The 13,785-nt window shown below is 39.2% G+C and overlaps 1 protein-coding gene across 2 annotated transcripts in view; it reads left to right on the forward strand.

Moving 5' to 3' along the window:
• Positions 1-13,785, forward strand: part of LOC107599009 (Abelson tyrosine-protein kinase 2-like) — a 54,273-nt gene extending 40,488 nt beyond the window's left edge. The window contains exons 1-11 of one of the 2 annotated variants that reach the window (XM_016290494.1): positions 1,637-1,957; positions 2,585-2,749; positions 4,751-5,046; positions 5,129-5,401; positions 5,605-5,689; positions 6,445-6,622; positions 6,722-6,906; positions 7,042-7,194; positions 7,719-7,808; positions 8,116-8,277; positions 10,281-13,785. In XM_016290494.1, the coding sequence (XP_016145980.1) occupies positions 1,855-1,957; positions 2,585-2,749; positions 4,751-5,046; positions 5,129-5,401; positions 5,605-5,689; positions 6,445-6,622; positions 6,722-6,906; positions 7,042-7,194; positions 7,719-7,808; positions 8,116-8,277; positions 10,281-11,998 (3,408 nt within the window). In that variant the 5' untranslated portion in view covers positions 1,637-1,854 and the 3' untranslated portion in view covers positions 11,999-13,785. Of the gene's footprint in view, positions 1-1,636; positions 1,958-2,584; positions 2,750-4,750; positions 5,047-5,128; positions 5,402-5,604; positions 5,690-6,444; positions 6,623-6,721; positions 6,907-7,041; positions 7,195-7,718; positions 7,809-8,115; positions 8,278-10,280 lie in introns of those variants that run through there. The other variant, XM_016290493.1, reaches the window with a different exon arrangement.

Below are 13,785 nucleotides of genomic sequence, written 5' to 3' on the forward strand. Positions count from 1 at the left end.
TCAGAACTCCACTCTTCCCATATCTCACACAAGCACATGTGGACATTTCTTACTCAGGGCAGTTGGCATGGAGGCCCACAATCAAGTCGCACTGGCATTCCGGCTGCGGGGTTGGAAACTCTGAGCTCTAAGCTGCACCGGAGACTCTGAAATGATTCAACCAGGAGGAGCGTTGCAGATTTTCGACTGAGTGTTGTAGTGTGAATTAAACCTGTAGTCTGAGGATTAGGGGCTAGAGTGGTTTCCCATTAGCCCTTATACTGGAACTGGGATCATGTACTGGGAGCTGTGGATCAGTCAGCTGACAAGGACTGGGAAACACTGCATGCTGGTCAGGAATAAAGGTAGGGCTGTATGTATTTGTTTGTGTGTGTGTCTTTGTGTGGCAAAGTCAGGTTTGCCACACAGGCCTTGACTGTCTCAGCTGCGTGTTCTTGCAGGTTTATCAAGTTGTGTAAGACCAGTCTTTGTTTTGTCTTGGCTATGTTGTGTCTTTTATTCATAATGATTGTTTCGTGTTTAATTTATAGGGACATTTTTAGACTTGTTGAACCATTGATTACATTTTGCCCTAATATTATTTTGAAGGGTTATTTATTTAGTTGAGTCTAATCTGCTATGTTATTTCTGTGGATGAATGTACATGTGTCAACAACACAAGTTTTTTTAGGGATGTTCAAAACTACATATTTTAAAAATCAACTTGTTGATGGGTTGCTCAAACAACTAATTTACTAATCCATCTTAACTGGTAGCTTTGGGTTTACTTGACCTGATTGAATAAGTTTCTTCATTAGCGTTTACATAAGACACATTCTCTTATTTAACAACAAATGGTATAAAATGCAGATTTGTTTTTAAAATGTATACTATTGGTTATTGCCGACATTTTTGTTGCTGTTGTATACTAATAATTCAGTAACACTGTTGACTGTAATCTGTAAATGAATATTTGGTTGGTAATATAATGCTTTCAATTATTATATTGTGATTTTTAGCATGCACTACCATTCAAAAGTTTGGAGTTGGTAAGATTTCTAATGTTTTTAAAGTAAGTCTCTTATGCTCGTCAAGGCTGCATTTATTTGATCAAAAATACAGTACAACTTATATTGTGAAATATTATTACAATGTAAAGTAGCTGTTTTCTTTGAATAGAAAGTTTAAAAGAAAGCATTTATATGAAATTGAAATAGAACTTAGTATAACATTATTGATTTTGATTGATTTCTTTCTTTTTTTATTTTAGTGCATCTAGTTGTTTGTTGAACAACTAGTCACCAATTGTGACCCATCTATTTTAGATATTTTGTCATGATGGACTTTTTGTTGGTGATCCATGTTGAGGATGAATAATTTAACTTAATTTAGTTTTTTTTTTTTTATGTACCTTGGGATGTGAATGCGTTAATCATGTGCCAATTACATGGTATTACTATTTGATTCAGCCCCTCTACTATGGTAACGCCACAGTAATTTTGTAAAGGTAAACCTATTGTTGCCAGAATTTGCTTCATAATGATCAGTAAAGGGAGTTTCTGATGCCTTTTCATTTCTAACTGTTTTGTCCTGCCACACTTTTCCCTAAGGAAAGGGGCAGCTGCCCAGACATGCTTGGTCTGTGTGTTTGTGGCTGGTTGACAGCTGTAGAGGAAGACCAGCAGACGCAGGCATGCTCAAGGCGTGGGGACTCTCCCACACCATTTTTCCAACCTCAAAGCCGTTTCATGCTCCTCCTCTCCTTAAGAAGTTCCTTAAGAATCAAACCCTCTCAGACAGAAGCAGAACCCTCAACACATCAGGTCTTTGTTTTAGTACATGTGTGATCAGGGACTAATTTAGCACCGCAAGATTATGCCATTAAGGACCCTGCCGTCCAGCAGCAGTTTTGAGGAAGAAAGGGTCAGGCTGACAAACCTGTCCAACCCACAGGATGTGGACCACTATTGCTTCGCAGGTAGACAACGCTATAACGGTGCCCAGAGTGGCAGTGATTTTTTTCTTTTGTGGAGGATTTCAGGTCGAGGGAGGTGTATTTGTTATTTGTGTGTGTGTGTTCAATGTGGAAGCTGTTACTTGGTCTGTTACTGCTTTTTACAAATGAAGCATTTGAAATTTCTTAGGAATTAAAAAAAAAAAAAAAGATCAATACTAAATGTATATGAATATAGTTGTAATGTATAGTAAAATACATTTTCTACTTTTATTAGTATGCATTTATTGCATTTGTATTTAGTTTTTTGTAAATAATGCTTTATTCCAGTGTTGTCTAGCCTTCGTAATATTGTTTTGCAAAAAAAGAGAGATCATTGTAAAGTGAGGTATGACATGAGCACAGTGTTTTCATTTTAAATCACCCTCCTTGTTTTCATTTTGCGTCAATGGTTGCTTTTTCTTCACTTTTTTTCTCCCTCCCTACCTTGACGTTAACTTGTTCGGCAAATCCTGAAAGCCCTCCCCTCATACACTGACTCATTTTGCCCTTCCCAGAAGCCTGGTCTCATTTGAGATGTCATATGCTCCATCAGCAACTGCTTAGGTTTACTCATATAGCATGTTATTTATCTCTCTTTCTTCCTCACAGAGGCCCTGCACAGGCCGTTTGGACTGGACTCGACGTCGCTGACGGAGGCGGTGCGCTGGAGCTCGAAGGAGAATCTGCTGGGTGCTGCGGAGAGTGACCCCAACCTCTTCGTTGCACTTTACGACTTTGTTGCCAGTGGTGACAACACACTGAGCATCACGAAAGGTATGATCGTCGAAAGGAGATGAGCGGTTGCGCAATATGCGGTGCTTAGTTTCACTGAAAACTTGAACAGTTTGATCTCCACCTCTGTACACAGATGACAAACCACATTGCATTGATAGTGTAAACTCGAGTGAAGCCCAAGATCAATTTTAATACCTGGAAAAAACAAAGCTGAAGAATGTTTTCACAACTGTTATGGATAACTTCCTCTTTCTTTATAACAAGGCCACCATGCATCTTTCCTTTTCCTTCCATCACTCTCCTTCCTCTTTGCTATACTTCAGAACTACTTGTTCCTTTTCCCAGCAGCAGTTTGTAGGATCAAAGAACCAAGCTAAAAATGAAAGCGGATGCTAAACTTATGAGGAGCATAAACACATGGGTACCAACCTGAGCCATATGCGCTAACGCCCACAGCTCTTTCCATAGATTTTGGGACACGAGTCAGACGGTTCTGTGCTCAGATGCTCCACGCTGAAACAGCTACCGCTAACGCTAATGCCCATTTTGAAGTGTAATCCCATCAGCTGGGTGAAAAGCAGGTGGGTAAACACAGACTAGCCCAAGAGAAGAGAGTTCAGAGAGGGAGTTAGCAGTCTGCTCTTTCCCTCTGAAGTACCCACTAATGGCCGGTAATGTAATGTCGTCTGGTTGGCACCAATGCACCAGCCTCTTCTTGTCTTGTCGCGAGGGCCTTGTTGCCGCGCCAGTGTTGATTTAGGATTGGCAAAAAAGCACTTGGTGTCTGAAAGCTAGCAGGCCTGAACTGTGTTTCCTTGGCAGGAGGAGAGCACCCTCTGCTGGACCTATGCTTGATCAAAGCAAGACGGAGGAAGAGGAGGAAATTAAACAAAATGTATCATTCAAACTACCATTCAAAGTTTGGGGGCAGTAAGATTTCTTAAAGCAATTACTCTTTTTTATTATTTTCAGGAAGGATGCATTAAAATGATCAAAAGTGACAGTCACAAAAGATTTCTATTTAAATTCTATTTCTATTGAAATTGATTTATCAAAGAATCCTGAAAAATGCATCACAATTTCCACAAAAATATAAAAATGCAGCTTTCCCAGCATTAAATATATTAAAATAGAAAGGTTTTTTTTTTGTCAAATAAATGCAACCTTGGTGAGCACGAGATTTCTTTCAAAAACATAAAAAAAAAATCTTACCAACCACAACTTTTGAACAGTAGCGTATATGAATACAAATAAATTTACATGCATTTAATTTTTTTTTAATTCAATCAAAATTCAGCAAAAGAAATACACAAACATGCCAAAAAGTGGCCTTATTTTTATTTTGGTAATTGGTTACATCATTGATTTTGACTGTGCACAGTGTACACACAGATCTAACACTCTGCAGAGGGTTTGGAGCGTTCTTTCCCAAGGCTCGTGGGATGTTCTCAAAAGTGCTTTTTGGAGGCATATCTTGTATTAAAAAAAAAAACTATTTTTAACTTCAATGGCGTCTTAAAAATGTGACGTTCATGGAGCGTGATGCAGCTGCCAGAGATGTCCGTCTGACACACGCATTTGCAGAAATAAAAAAAACAGCACATTACATCGAATACTCAGTTGATATATTTGATTGTCATGATTGTCACTTTTCTTCCTCCACTCTCAGGTGCCTTCGGTATTTGTTCAGATCTCAGAACTCTTATATAAGACTCTAGGTTCTTCTTTTATGAGATGAAAACATTACCTAATGGACACGATCAAACTGATCTTATTTATGAATTAATACTGTAGTTACTTACATAAAAGTGCACTTTGCCTTTGTGAAAGACCTGACGTGCTTTTATAGCTGAATTATGGACTTGTTGTGGCTTGCATTTCTAATCTCTCATTCCATTCCATTCAAGGGAGATGCATTGGAATGAATAACAAGGGATTACATTTCTGAATCATTAGGAAAATTGTGTGCACAAAAATGTGAGAAAATCTTAATATTAAGTGATAGCTTTGTACAATGTTCTGTTCTTTTTTGCATTTCAGGAGAGAAGCTGCGAGTGTTGGGGTACAACCAGAATGGCGAGTGGAGTGAAGTCCGTTCAAAGAATGGCCAAGGTTGGGTACCCAGTAACTACATCACCCCTGTGAACAGTCTGGAAAAGCACAGCTGGTATCATGGGCCCGTGTCCCGCAGCGCCGCTGAGTACCTGCTCAGCAGCCTGATCAACGGCAGCTTCCTAGTGAGGGAGAGTGAGAGCAGCCCTGGCCAGCTCTCCATCTCGCTTCGCTATGAGGGACGGGTCTATCATTACCGGATTAACACCACCTCTGACGTAAAGGTTGGGCTGCTTTCACTTTACTTTGAAAGTAAAGCTCCCTTTCCTTTGATTTTAAAGTTGGTCTCCTTCTCTTCTGCCTCAGGTCTACGTAACAGCTGAAAGTCGTTTCAGCACATTAGCTGAGCTGGTTCATCATCATTCCACAGTGGCAGATGGTCTGGTAACCACATTACACTATCCTGCTCCAAAATGCAACAAGCCAACCGTCTACGGCGTCTCCCCCATCCACGACAAGTGGGAGATGGAGCGCACCGACATCACCATGAAGCACAAGTTAGGCGGTGGCCAGTACGGAGAGGTGTACGTCGGAGTTTGGAAGAAATACAACCTCACTGTAGCTGTAAAAACACTAAAGGTTCGTGTTTTTGTGCCTATGCTCCTATTTCAATATTTCCCCCCCATTTCATTGGGTTTTATCGCATTGAACTGTGGCATTGTGTGCCACCAAGTGGCTGGTCATTTTATTGCACCCATGGATTTCTGTTTTTGTAGTTGTTTTGCTAGTTCTGTTATGTATTATTTCATATTCCATGTATATTGTATTACTTTATTCCAAAGGAGGACACCATGGAGGTTGAGGAGTTTCTGAAGGAAGCTTCAGTCATGAAAGAGGTGAAACATCCCAATTTGGTACAATTACTGGGTGAGTGTACAAGGATTTTTTTAAACTAGTTGACATATTGCCTGAACAATTAGTCAACAACTCCAAATTTGAAGCTATATGTGACCCTGGACCACAAAACCAGTCATAAGTAGCACGGGTATATTTGTAGCAATAGCCAACAATACATTGTATGGGTCAAAATGATTGATTTTTCTTTTATGCCAAAAATCATTAGGATATTAAGTAAAGATCATGTTCCATGAAGATATTTCCTACCGTAAATATATCAAAACTTAATTTGTGATTAGTAATATGTATTGCTAAGAACTTCTTTTGGACAACTATAAAGGCGATTTTCTCAATATTTAATTTTTTTTTTTTATTTAGATTAGATTTTCAAAATAGTTGTATCTTGGCCAAATATTGTGCTATTCTAACAAACCATACATCAATGAAAAGCTGTTTATTTATTCAGCTTGCAGATGATGTATAAATCTCGGGGGGGAAAAAGACCCTTATGACTGGTTTTATGGTTTAGGATCACATTTATGCTTTAACTGGTTTCGGTTCAATTGACCCAATAAGAGTTGTCCTTGTCTAGACGGTTTAGAAAAAAATCTCAAGAAACTTGTCGACTATATTAATCAACCATTAGAGAGTATGCATTACCCTCATGATTCCACTATAGAAATCCAGGGTTTTGTTCACATAATAAACAACAATTATTTGTTTTGATCAAATTATGTTTCTGGATTTGTCCTAAATTGGTCATTTGTTTTGTTGCCACTTTCTAGGTGTGTGTACATTGGAGCCTCCATTCTACATAGTGACCGAGTACATGCCACATGGGAACCTGCTGGACTACCTGCGTGAGTGTGACAGGGAGCAGGTGAATGCTGTGGTTTTGCTGTACATGGCCACTCAGATCTCCTCTGCCATGGAGTATCTGGAGAAGAAGAACTTCATCCACAGGTGAGCGTAGCTCTTCAAACGTCAGTAGACTTCTCATTGGTTACATAGTCTTATATCCCATTGAGAGATCTCACGCCATCTTCTCAATTTCTTTCTCAGGGACTTGGCAGCTCGTAATTGTCTGGTTGGAGAGAATCACGTGGTCAAGGTGGCTGATTTTGGACTGAGCCGGCTGATGACAGGCGACACCTACACCGCTCATGCTGGGGCCAAATTCCCCATCAAATGGACAGCACCAGAGAGTCTGGCCTATAACACCTTCTCCATCAAATCAGATGTGTGGGGTCAGTTACTAATTTCATTTTGTCATAAGAATTGTGTTGAAAGTTCTGATACTCCATAAAGAGTTATGTGTTACAGACAAAAATGGTTGATTTGCTTATAAATAAGTGACTTGCTTATTTTCCCCAATTTTACAGCATTTGGAGTTTTGCTTTGGGAGATTGCCACATATGGCATGTCTCCATACCCAGGAATCGACCTGTCTCAGGTGTACGATCTGCTAGAGAAGGGCTACCGCATGGAGCAGCCCGAGGGCTGTCCTCCTAAAGTCTATGAGCTCATGAGAGCCTGTGAGTATCAGCAGTGACTTTAAAAACACTTCATAGCTTTTACTTAATAACATTAAAAAAGTATAATCTCATTAGTGTATATTCAAATAATGTCACGTATCATTCATATATGTTCATACATATTCTATAAGCATTGTGCAATGTTGTGAAATATTATTAATATTATTTCGATTTTGATATATTTAAAATGTAATTTATTCCTTTGATGGCAAAGCTTAATTTTCAACAGCCATTACTTCAGAATTCAGTGTCACATGATCATTTAAGGAATCATTCTAATATGCTGCTTAAAATTTTGTGGAAACCGGGACACAATTTTTCAGGATTCATTGATAAATATAATTTTTTTAAAGAACAGCATTTGTTTGAAATAGAAATCTTTTGTAACATTAATTTAGTAACTTTTACTGTCACTTGTGAGTAATTTAACGTATCATTGCGTCTTTTCAAAAAAGTCTTACATGACCCTAAACTTTTTAACCATAGAGTAGGTTTAACGTAAAGCCTTGTTTGTGTGTTGGTAGGTTGGCAGTGGAGTCCACTAGATAGACCCTCATTTGCTGAGATTCACCAGGCCTTTGAGACAATGTTCCATGACTCAAGCATCTCAGAAGGTATTATTGCATCATCTGTTTTGAGTGACAGAGGAAGCGTAAACCAAGCTGACTTTTTATGCATATGTTATATACTTAATGACTAAGCAGAGGAAACTTAATGCACAATATACAGTCTTAAACATGCTTAAAAGGAAACAAAGAATAAATAACATAGGTGCAGCTTGTATTGAATTTAATATAGAAATGCATTTATGGTAATTTACCATTGAAAATTGACTGAAATAAAGTTGAAGATATGACTCACAGTACTTAGATGTAAAACATAGTATTAACATGTGCCTTCTTTCTGCTAACTCCTCTCCAGAGGTCGCCGAAGAGCTGTGTAAAACCGCATCTGGTGGGCAAGGTGGGCTCGCGCATACCTTTGGCCACGATATGCCACTCTTGCCCTCAAAGTCTCGTGGGCAGAAGAAACACTCTGAGAACAAAGAGAATATGGAGGAGGCAGGACCCCACGGCCCTGCAGGTATACAGGCTCAACTCCGGCTCAGACAGAAGCTCAAGAGAATGGGAGTGGTGTTCATTATTGATTAACAGAGCTACATATTATATAACCCTACCAATATATATACACAAATATAGCATGATTAAGAAAATTCTGTGTATCGTGTGTATATATATATATATATATATATATATATATATACAGGGTGGGTGAAAAGTAACTAGGCATTAAAAATTGGTAATAAAGTCCATATTTCTAATAAAAATTTATTGAAACAAATTGTACATGTACTTTATTACATAGGAAAATGAAAGCAAATCTTTAAATGTCAATGTAGGCACCGGTGGCATCAACCAGTTTCCTCAAACGGTTTTCCTCCGTTTCCTGAACAGTCAAGTGGTCAGCCAACTTTGTTTACGTTGCATGGGCTGCCTCTCACAGCCGACGCCTGTACTATCGACATGGGAAATAAAATCCAATTTACTATTGTCTATTTAGAAACGGTTTTCATCATGACTCCACTGATAAGTTCTATAGCCATTACATATTGCCTAGTTAATTTTCACCCACCCTGTGTGTGTGTATATATATTTACATTTACATTTAGACATTTAGCAGACGCTTTTATCCAAAGCGACTTACAAGTGATGACAATGGAAGCAGTCAAAATCAACAAAAGAGCAATGATATGCAAGTGCTATAACAAGTCTCAGTTAGCTTAATGCAGTACACGTAGCAGTTTTTTTTTTAGATCATATAATAAATAAAAAGAAAACCGATAGAATAGAAAAAGAATAGAGCAAGCTAGTGTTAGAAGCCTTTTTTGCTTTTGTTAATTGTATAATAAATAAAAAGAAAACGAGTAGAATACAAAAAGATTAGAGAACCAAGTGTTAGTTAAAAAAACAACAAAAAAAACAAGCAGTTAGTAAATAAATAGAGTGCAAGTCTAAAAGGGGCAAGTTTTTTTTTTTTTTTTAATAAAGACTAGAATTAGAATAGAGAGTGCTAGAGTTAGAGGGTCATATAATATCCTTTTCTTTTGTTCTCATGTTTATGTGTTTAATGTTTAAAATGTATTGTGATTAGAAAACTGATATGTTCATGTTTTAATTACCTTTTTGTAAATACATCTGATTTAATTCTATTTCTCCCATTTGCTGCATGTCACTAAACCCTTGTATGCACACAAGCACTTCAACCAACTGCATGTGTATCTATATTTTGATTAAAATTTGTTTAAGCATTTTTCATGTATTGTGCAAAATTGTTTTTCTACTTAAACTATTTATATGCTATTTATTAAAATTACATAAAGTTTATATAAAATAAACTTAAGTTGGAAATGTTTATATTTATTTTTTGGTTGAGATGCATCTTTTTGTCATGTTATTAAACCTTTCAAGCATGCAAAAAGTTTATTTTTAACGTTTATACATTTCTTGTTTTGTATTCCTGTATCTTTATTGTCCTGCCTTTGATTGTCCTGACAATCTTACTTTTCCCCACATATCAAGTGATACTCTCTATGTAATGCAAATATCTAGACATCCTGTTTGCCACAGGACCTGTAAAAAAATACATAAAAAATATCTTGGCCCACTCATAAAATAATTGCCCCATCAATTAAAGGGATATGTCATGTCCTTTCATGTTTAAATTATGACAGCAAGCAGTAGCTCATAGAGACACTACACGGTTTCTTGTATAAAAGCATATGCCAGGCTATTTCTTATAAATTACAGTCAGGGTTAGCAGCAGTGCTATCTAATACCAGCCCACAGCCTTCATTTACTCCAGACCTTTGCTTGAGACACCACTATTGGTAACAATGCAATAAATGAAATATAAATTTTATAGCCAAGCAATCACAGTCTCGCACAATATGCTATTTGTGCAATGAATAATGATGTAAGCAAGTGTTCCAGCTGTTTAAATTTGAGAGCATTGAAGTTTTAGTTTGCATGTCTACCACTCATTTTTCTGTTCTTTGACTTTTGGTTCTGTTGTCCTATTGTGTTCAGGTCTTGCAGCAACCCTTTTTGTGGGTGATGGTCACTCCAGCAGCTCTCCTGCCCTACCACGTAAACAAAGGGATAAGTCTCCCTCTAGCCTGCTGGAGGAATCCCAGGACACTACCTTCACCCGAGACCGCAAGGCTGGCTTCTTCAGTTCTTTCATGAAGAAGAAGTCCATGTCTTCCTCTTCTACTTCATCCTCACCTCAGCAGCAACAGAATCTCCCTATGCCTCCCAAGAGGAGCAGCTCTTTCCGGGAGATGGAGACCCAGCCCCATAAAAAGTATGAGCCCACGGCTGGGTTTGCAGGCCCTCCTCCTCCTTTGCCCCAAACTGATGGGTTGAATTTTTCTCCATCTCATGGAGAGGGGAACCACGTGCAGTCCCGCTGTTGTGGGGCCACGTTTGGACAGAAACCCTCAAGTTCAAACTCTGGAGCAACTTCTGGTCAAGTGGGAAGCAGCAGTAGTTGGGGAAGCCTTGCAGGCTTCTTTACCCCTCGCCTTATCAAAAAGACCCTGGGATTGCGGACTGGTAAGAATTCTGGAATAGACGAAGGAAGTGGAACCAAGCCATTCCCTCGTTCCAATTCAACCTCCTCTATGTCTGCTGGGTTGCCGGACTTGGAGCGCATGGCGCTGACGTTACCAAGAAACCGAAGCAAACCCCCATTAGAACGTACAACTTCCACCACCTCACAGCCAGAGAATGGGGCAGCACGACCTTCAGAGGCAATCCTGAGGAAGCTTGACGAAGGTACAGCTCAGATACGAGATCGTCCCAAAGCCAAACTCTTGCCACGAGGGGTCGCAGGTGGAGTTAGGGCACCAGGTGTAGGGGGAGAGGCAAATTCAGACTCTAACACACGAGGAAAAGATGGGCAAGATGACAGGCAAGGCTGGCCATCTCCATCGAAAACCTCCACTCTTGGTTCGGTCAATCTGCACAACCACAAAGTTCCAGTATTGATCTCTCCAACCCTAAAGCACAGCTCAGCTGATGTACACCTAGTCGGTGTGGACTCTCAGGGCAACCGCTTTAAACTGCTGTCCGACAGTGGCGATCGTGACCGACCACGACTGGTGAAGCCCAAATGTGCACCTCCTCCACCGCCCATGCTCCGCTCCCTCCAACACGCCTACAGTGCCGACGCAGCTGACGAAGCGGTCAGTGGAAACATAGAGGTCAATGGAGATGGCGTCAAAAGGTCAGGAAGAGAAGCCAGAGGAGCACGTCCATCAATACCACCACCACAAGTGCCTCCAGCCCCCATAGTCCCCTCTAGTAACAACATCACCCAAACTAAGATGGCCAACGGTGCTTCCAGTGGCGGACCTGGCCCTACTTCCGCCAAACCCACCCTTAGACGGACTCGGCAGCAGACAGAACGAATCCCACTGGAGAAGATCAGCAAGGAAGCTCTTTTGGAATGTGCCGAATTCTTGAGTAGTGCTCTTCAAGGCAACACCGAGCTTTCCTCCAGCAGCCAGGTCTTGGATGTGGGACACCAACTTTTGGACTACTGCTCGGGATATGTCGATTGCATCCCCCAGACACGTAATAAATTTGCCTTTCGTGAGGCAGTGGGGAAACTGGAGTTGAGTCTACAGGAGCTGCGCGCTTCCTCTACAGGTGGGGGATCGGGACCTGGGACCAGCCCAGCTCTAGCTCTTGACAACTTGCACACGTGCATTAAAGAGATCAGTGATGTTGTGCAAAGGTAGCCACTGTGTCCACCTCCAAAACTCCTCCTCCTGTACCCCTTGAGACTTTTTGCATCAGAATCAATTTAGTTTTATTTAAGTGTTGGGGGACAGAGAGTATTCTCTAAGAAGTACCTCAGAAAATGACTACAAACACTCACTCTAACTTTTTATTGTTTACAGGTGACTTTCTCCTTGAAATTGCCAGTTGGGAACAGAGTTCTTTGTATATAAGCTTTTTGTCACTACCAAAATACACAGTTTTGTTTTTGACAAATTACTACTTAGTTTTATTTTGTTATGACAGAATCACTTTTCACAAATATACAGGGGTTGCACAGGTTAATGTGAGCCGACTACAAATGAACTGGTCCACTTATCATGCATTTTGTTTTTAGTTGCGGATTTCCATTTGCTTTTTCGATATTTCATTTGCATTGTTTCCATAGTAACTGGATATTGCATCAGAATGTCAATGCAAACATAAAAATGGCCAACATTTATGGCATAAATTGAACATAAACAATATTGCTTGCTCAGAACCTGCAGTAGTATTGAATGTGGATTGCAAACAAAGCTCTTTGTTCAGTCTCATAAACTGCTTCTGTCTACATCCCATATTGTCATTTTTTTTATTTGACCACATTTGTTAAACAATACAGCATTTGATGACCATTCATAATTTGGTAGATCTTTCTGTAATTAGTCTTTATTTCGACATGGTCCGTGCATTATTGTTGCTAGCAGTTATTTGCTGTGGCATAGTTGAAATGGTGTTGGGTCTGTCACCACATGGATCATATTTGGCCTTTTATATCCATGGCCTTTAGATAATGCCCCCATCGGCTAGATGGCACAAATTTACAGGCTAACTCTAGAGTTCTCAACAATTAAGAATTCTAAATATGTTTCTAGATTTTATTGTTTTGCTATGGGGGAATTATTATGTGATGTGTGGAAAGTCTGAATTTATTTTATGACCGTCATGGTGCCAACACGGAAGCAGCAACACTAGAGATACAAGTATTGCCAAGACTTTTAACACAAACTGCATTTTCCTTAGCACATTGATTTGTAACTTTATTTTGATTTCACTTTAGAATGTTGCCATTTGTAAACTTGAATTTTAAATTATTTTTAATTAAAAGCACAGGCGTTTTTATGATATTGTAGATATTGCATATTATTTTATACCCACAAACAAGCGTGGAAGGTCATGCTCACCTGTGTCCTTGTGGTGAGATTTTGGTGCGAGGGTCTCCATCTGTGCATCTACATTATGAATGTATTCATTTGTTGAAAACAGGAATGTTTTTTTTTTTTGCGTGCGTGCGTGCGTGTATATGTTTTCCATAGTCTCACACAGTTCAAACTTTATTAAAAAGAAACATTTTCTTCAGGACATAAACAGTTGTTTTCTGAGTCTGTATTCATAAAATTATAGATTTCTATTAGAATTTGCATAAATGAGATTTTTGTGGGTACTCTGCAATGTCATAATTAAAATGTAATGAAGATGATTTGTACCGATTACACTGGAGCACATTTTTAAAGCATAAATGTTAATTGCCTTGCCTTAATTCACTATTCTAGGGTATGTAGTATGGAAATTTTGGAAGGAGAAATTGTTTTTGCCATGCATCTCCATGACATTTAAATTCCACTGCAACAGAAAATCATACATGTTGTTTGTTCAAAACCATTTTTTGTACTCTAAATCAGTGGTTCCCAACCCTGGTCCTTGAGGTACCCCAACACTACACATTTTGCATGCCTCCTTTCTCTGACATGCCAATTTGGAGTCTCTA

This window comes from Sinocyclocheilus grahami, unplaced genomic scaffold (assembly GCF_001515645.1).
Source record: "Sinocyclocheilus grahami isolate Dianchi unplaced genomic scaffold, SAMN03320097.WGS_v1.1 scaffold259.1, whole genome shotgun sequence".
Classification (NCBI taxonomy): Eukaryota; Metazoa; Chordata; class Actinopteri; order Cypriniformes; family Cyprinidae; genus Sinocyclocheilus; species Sinocyclocheilus grahami.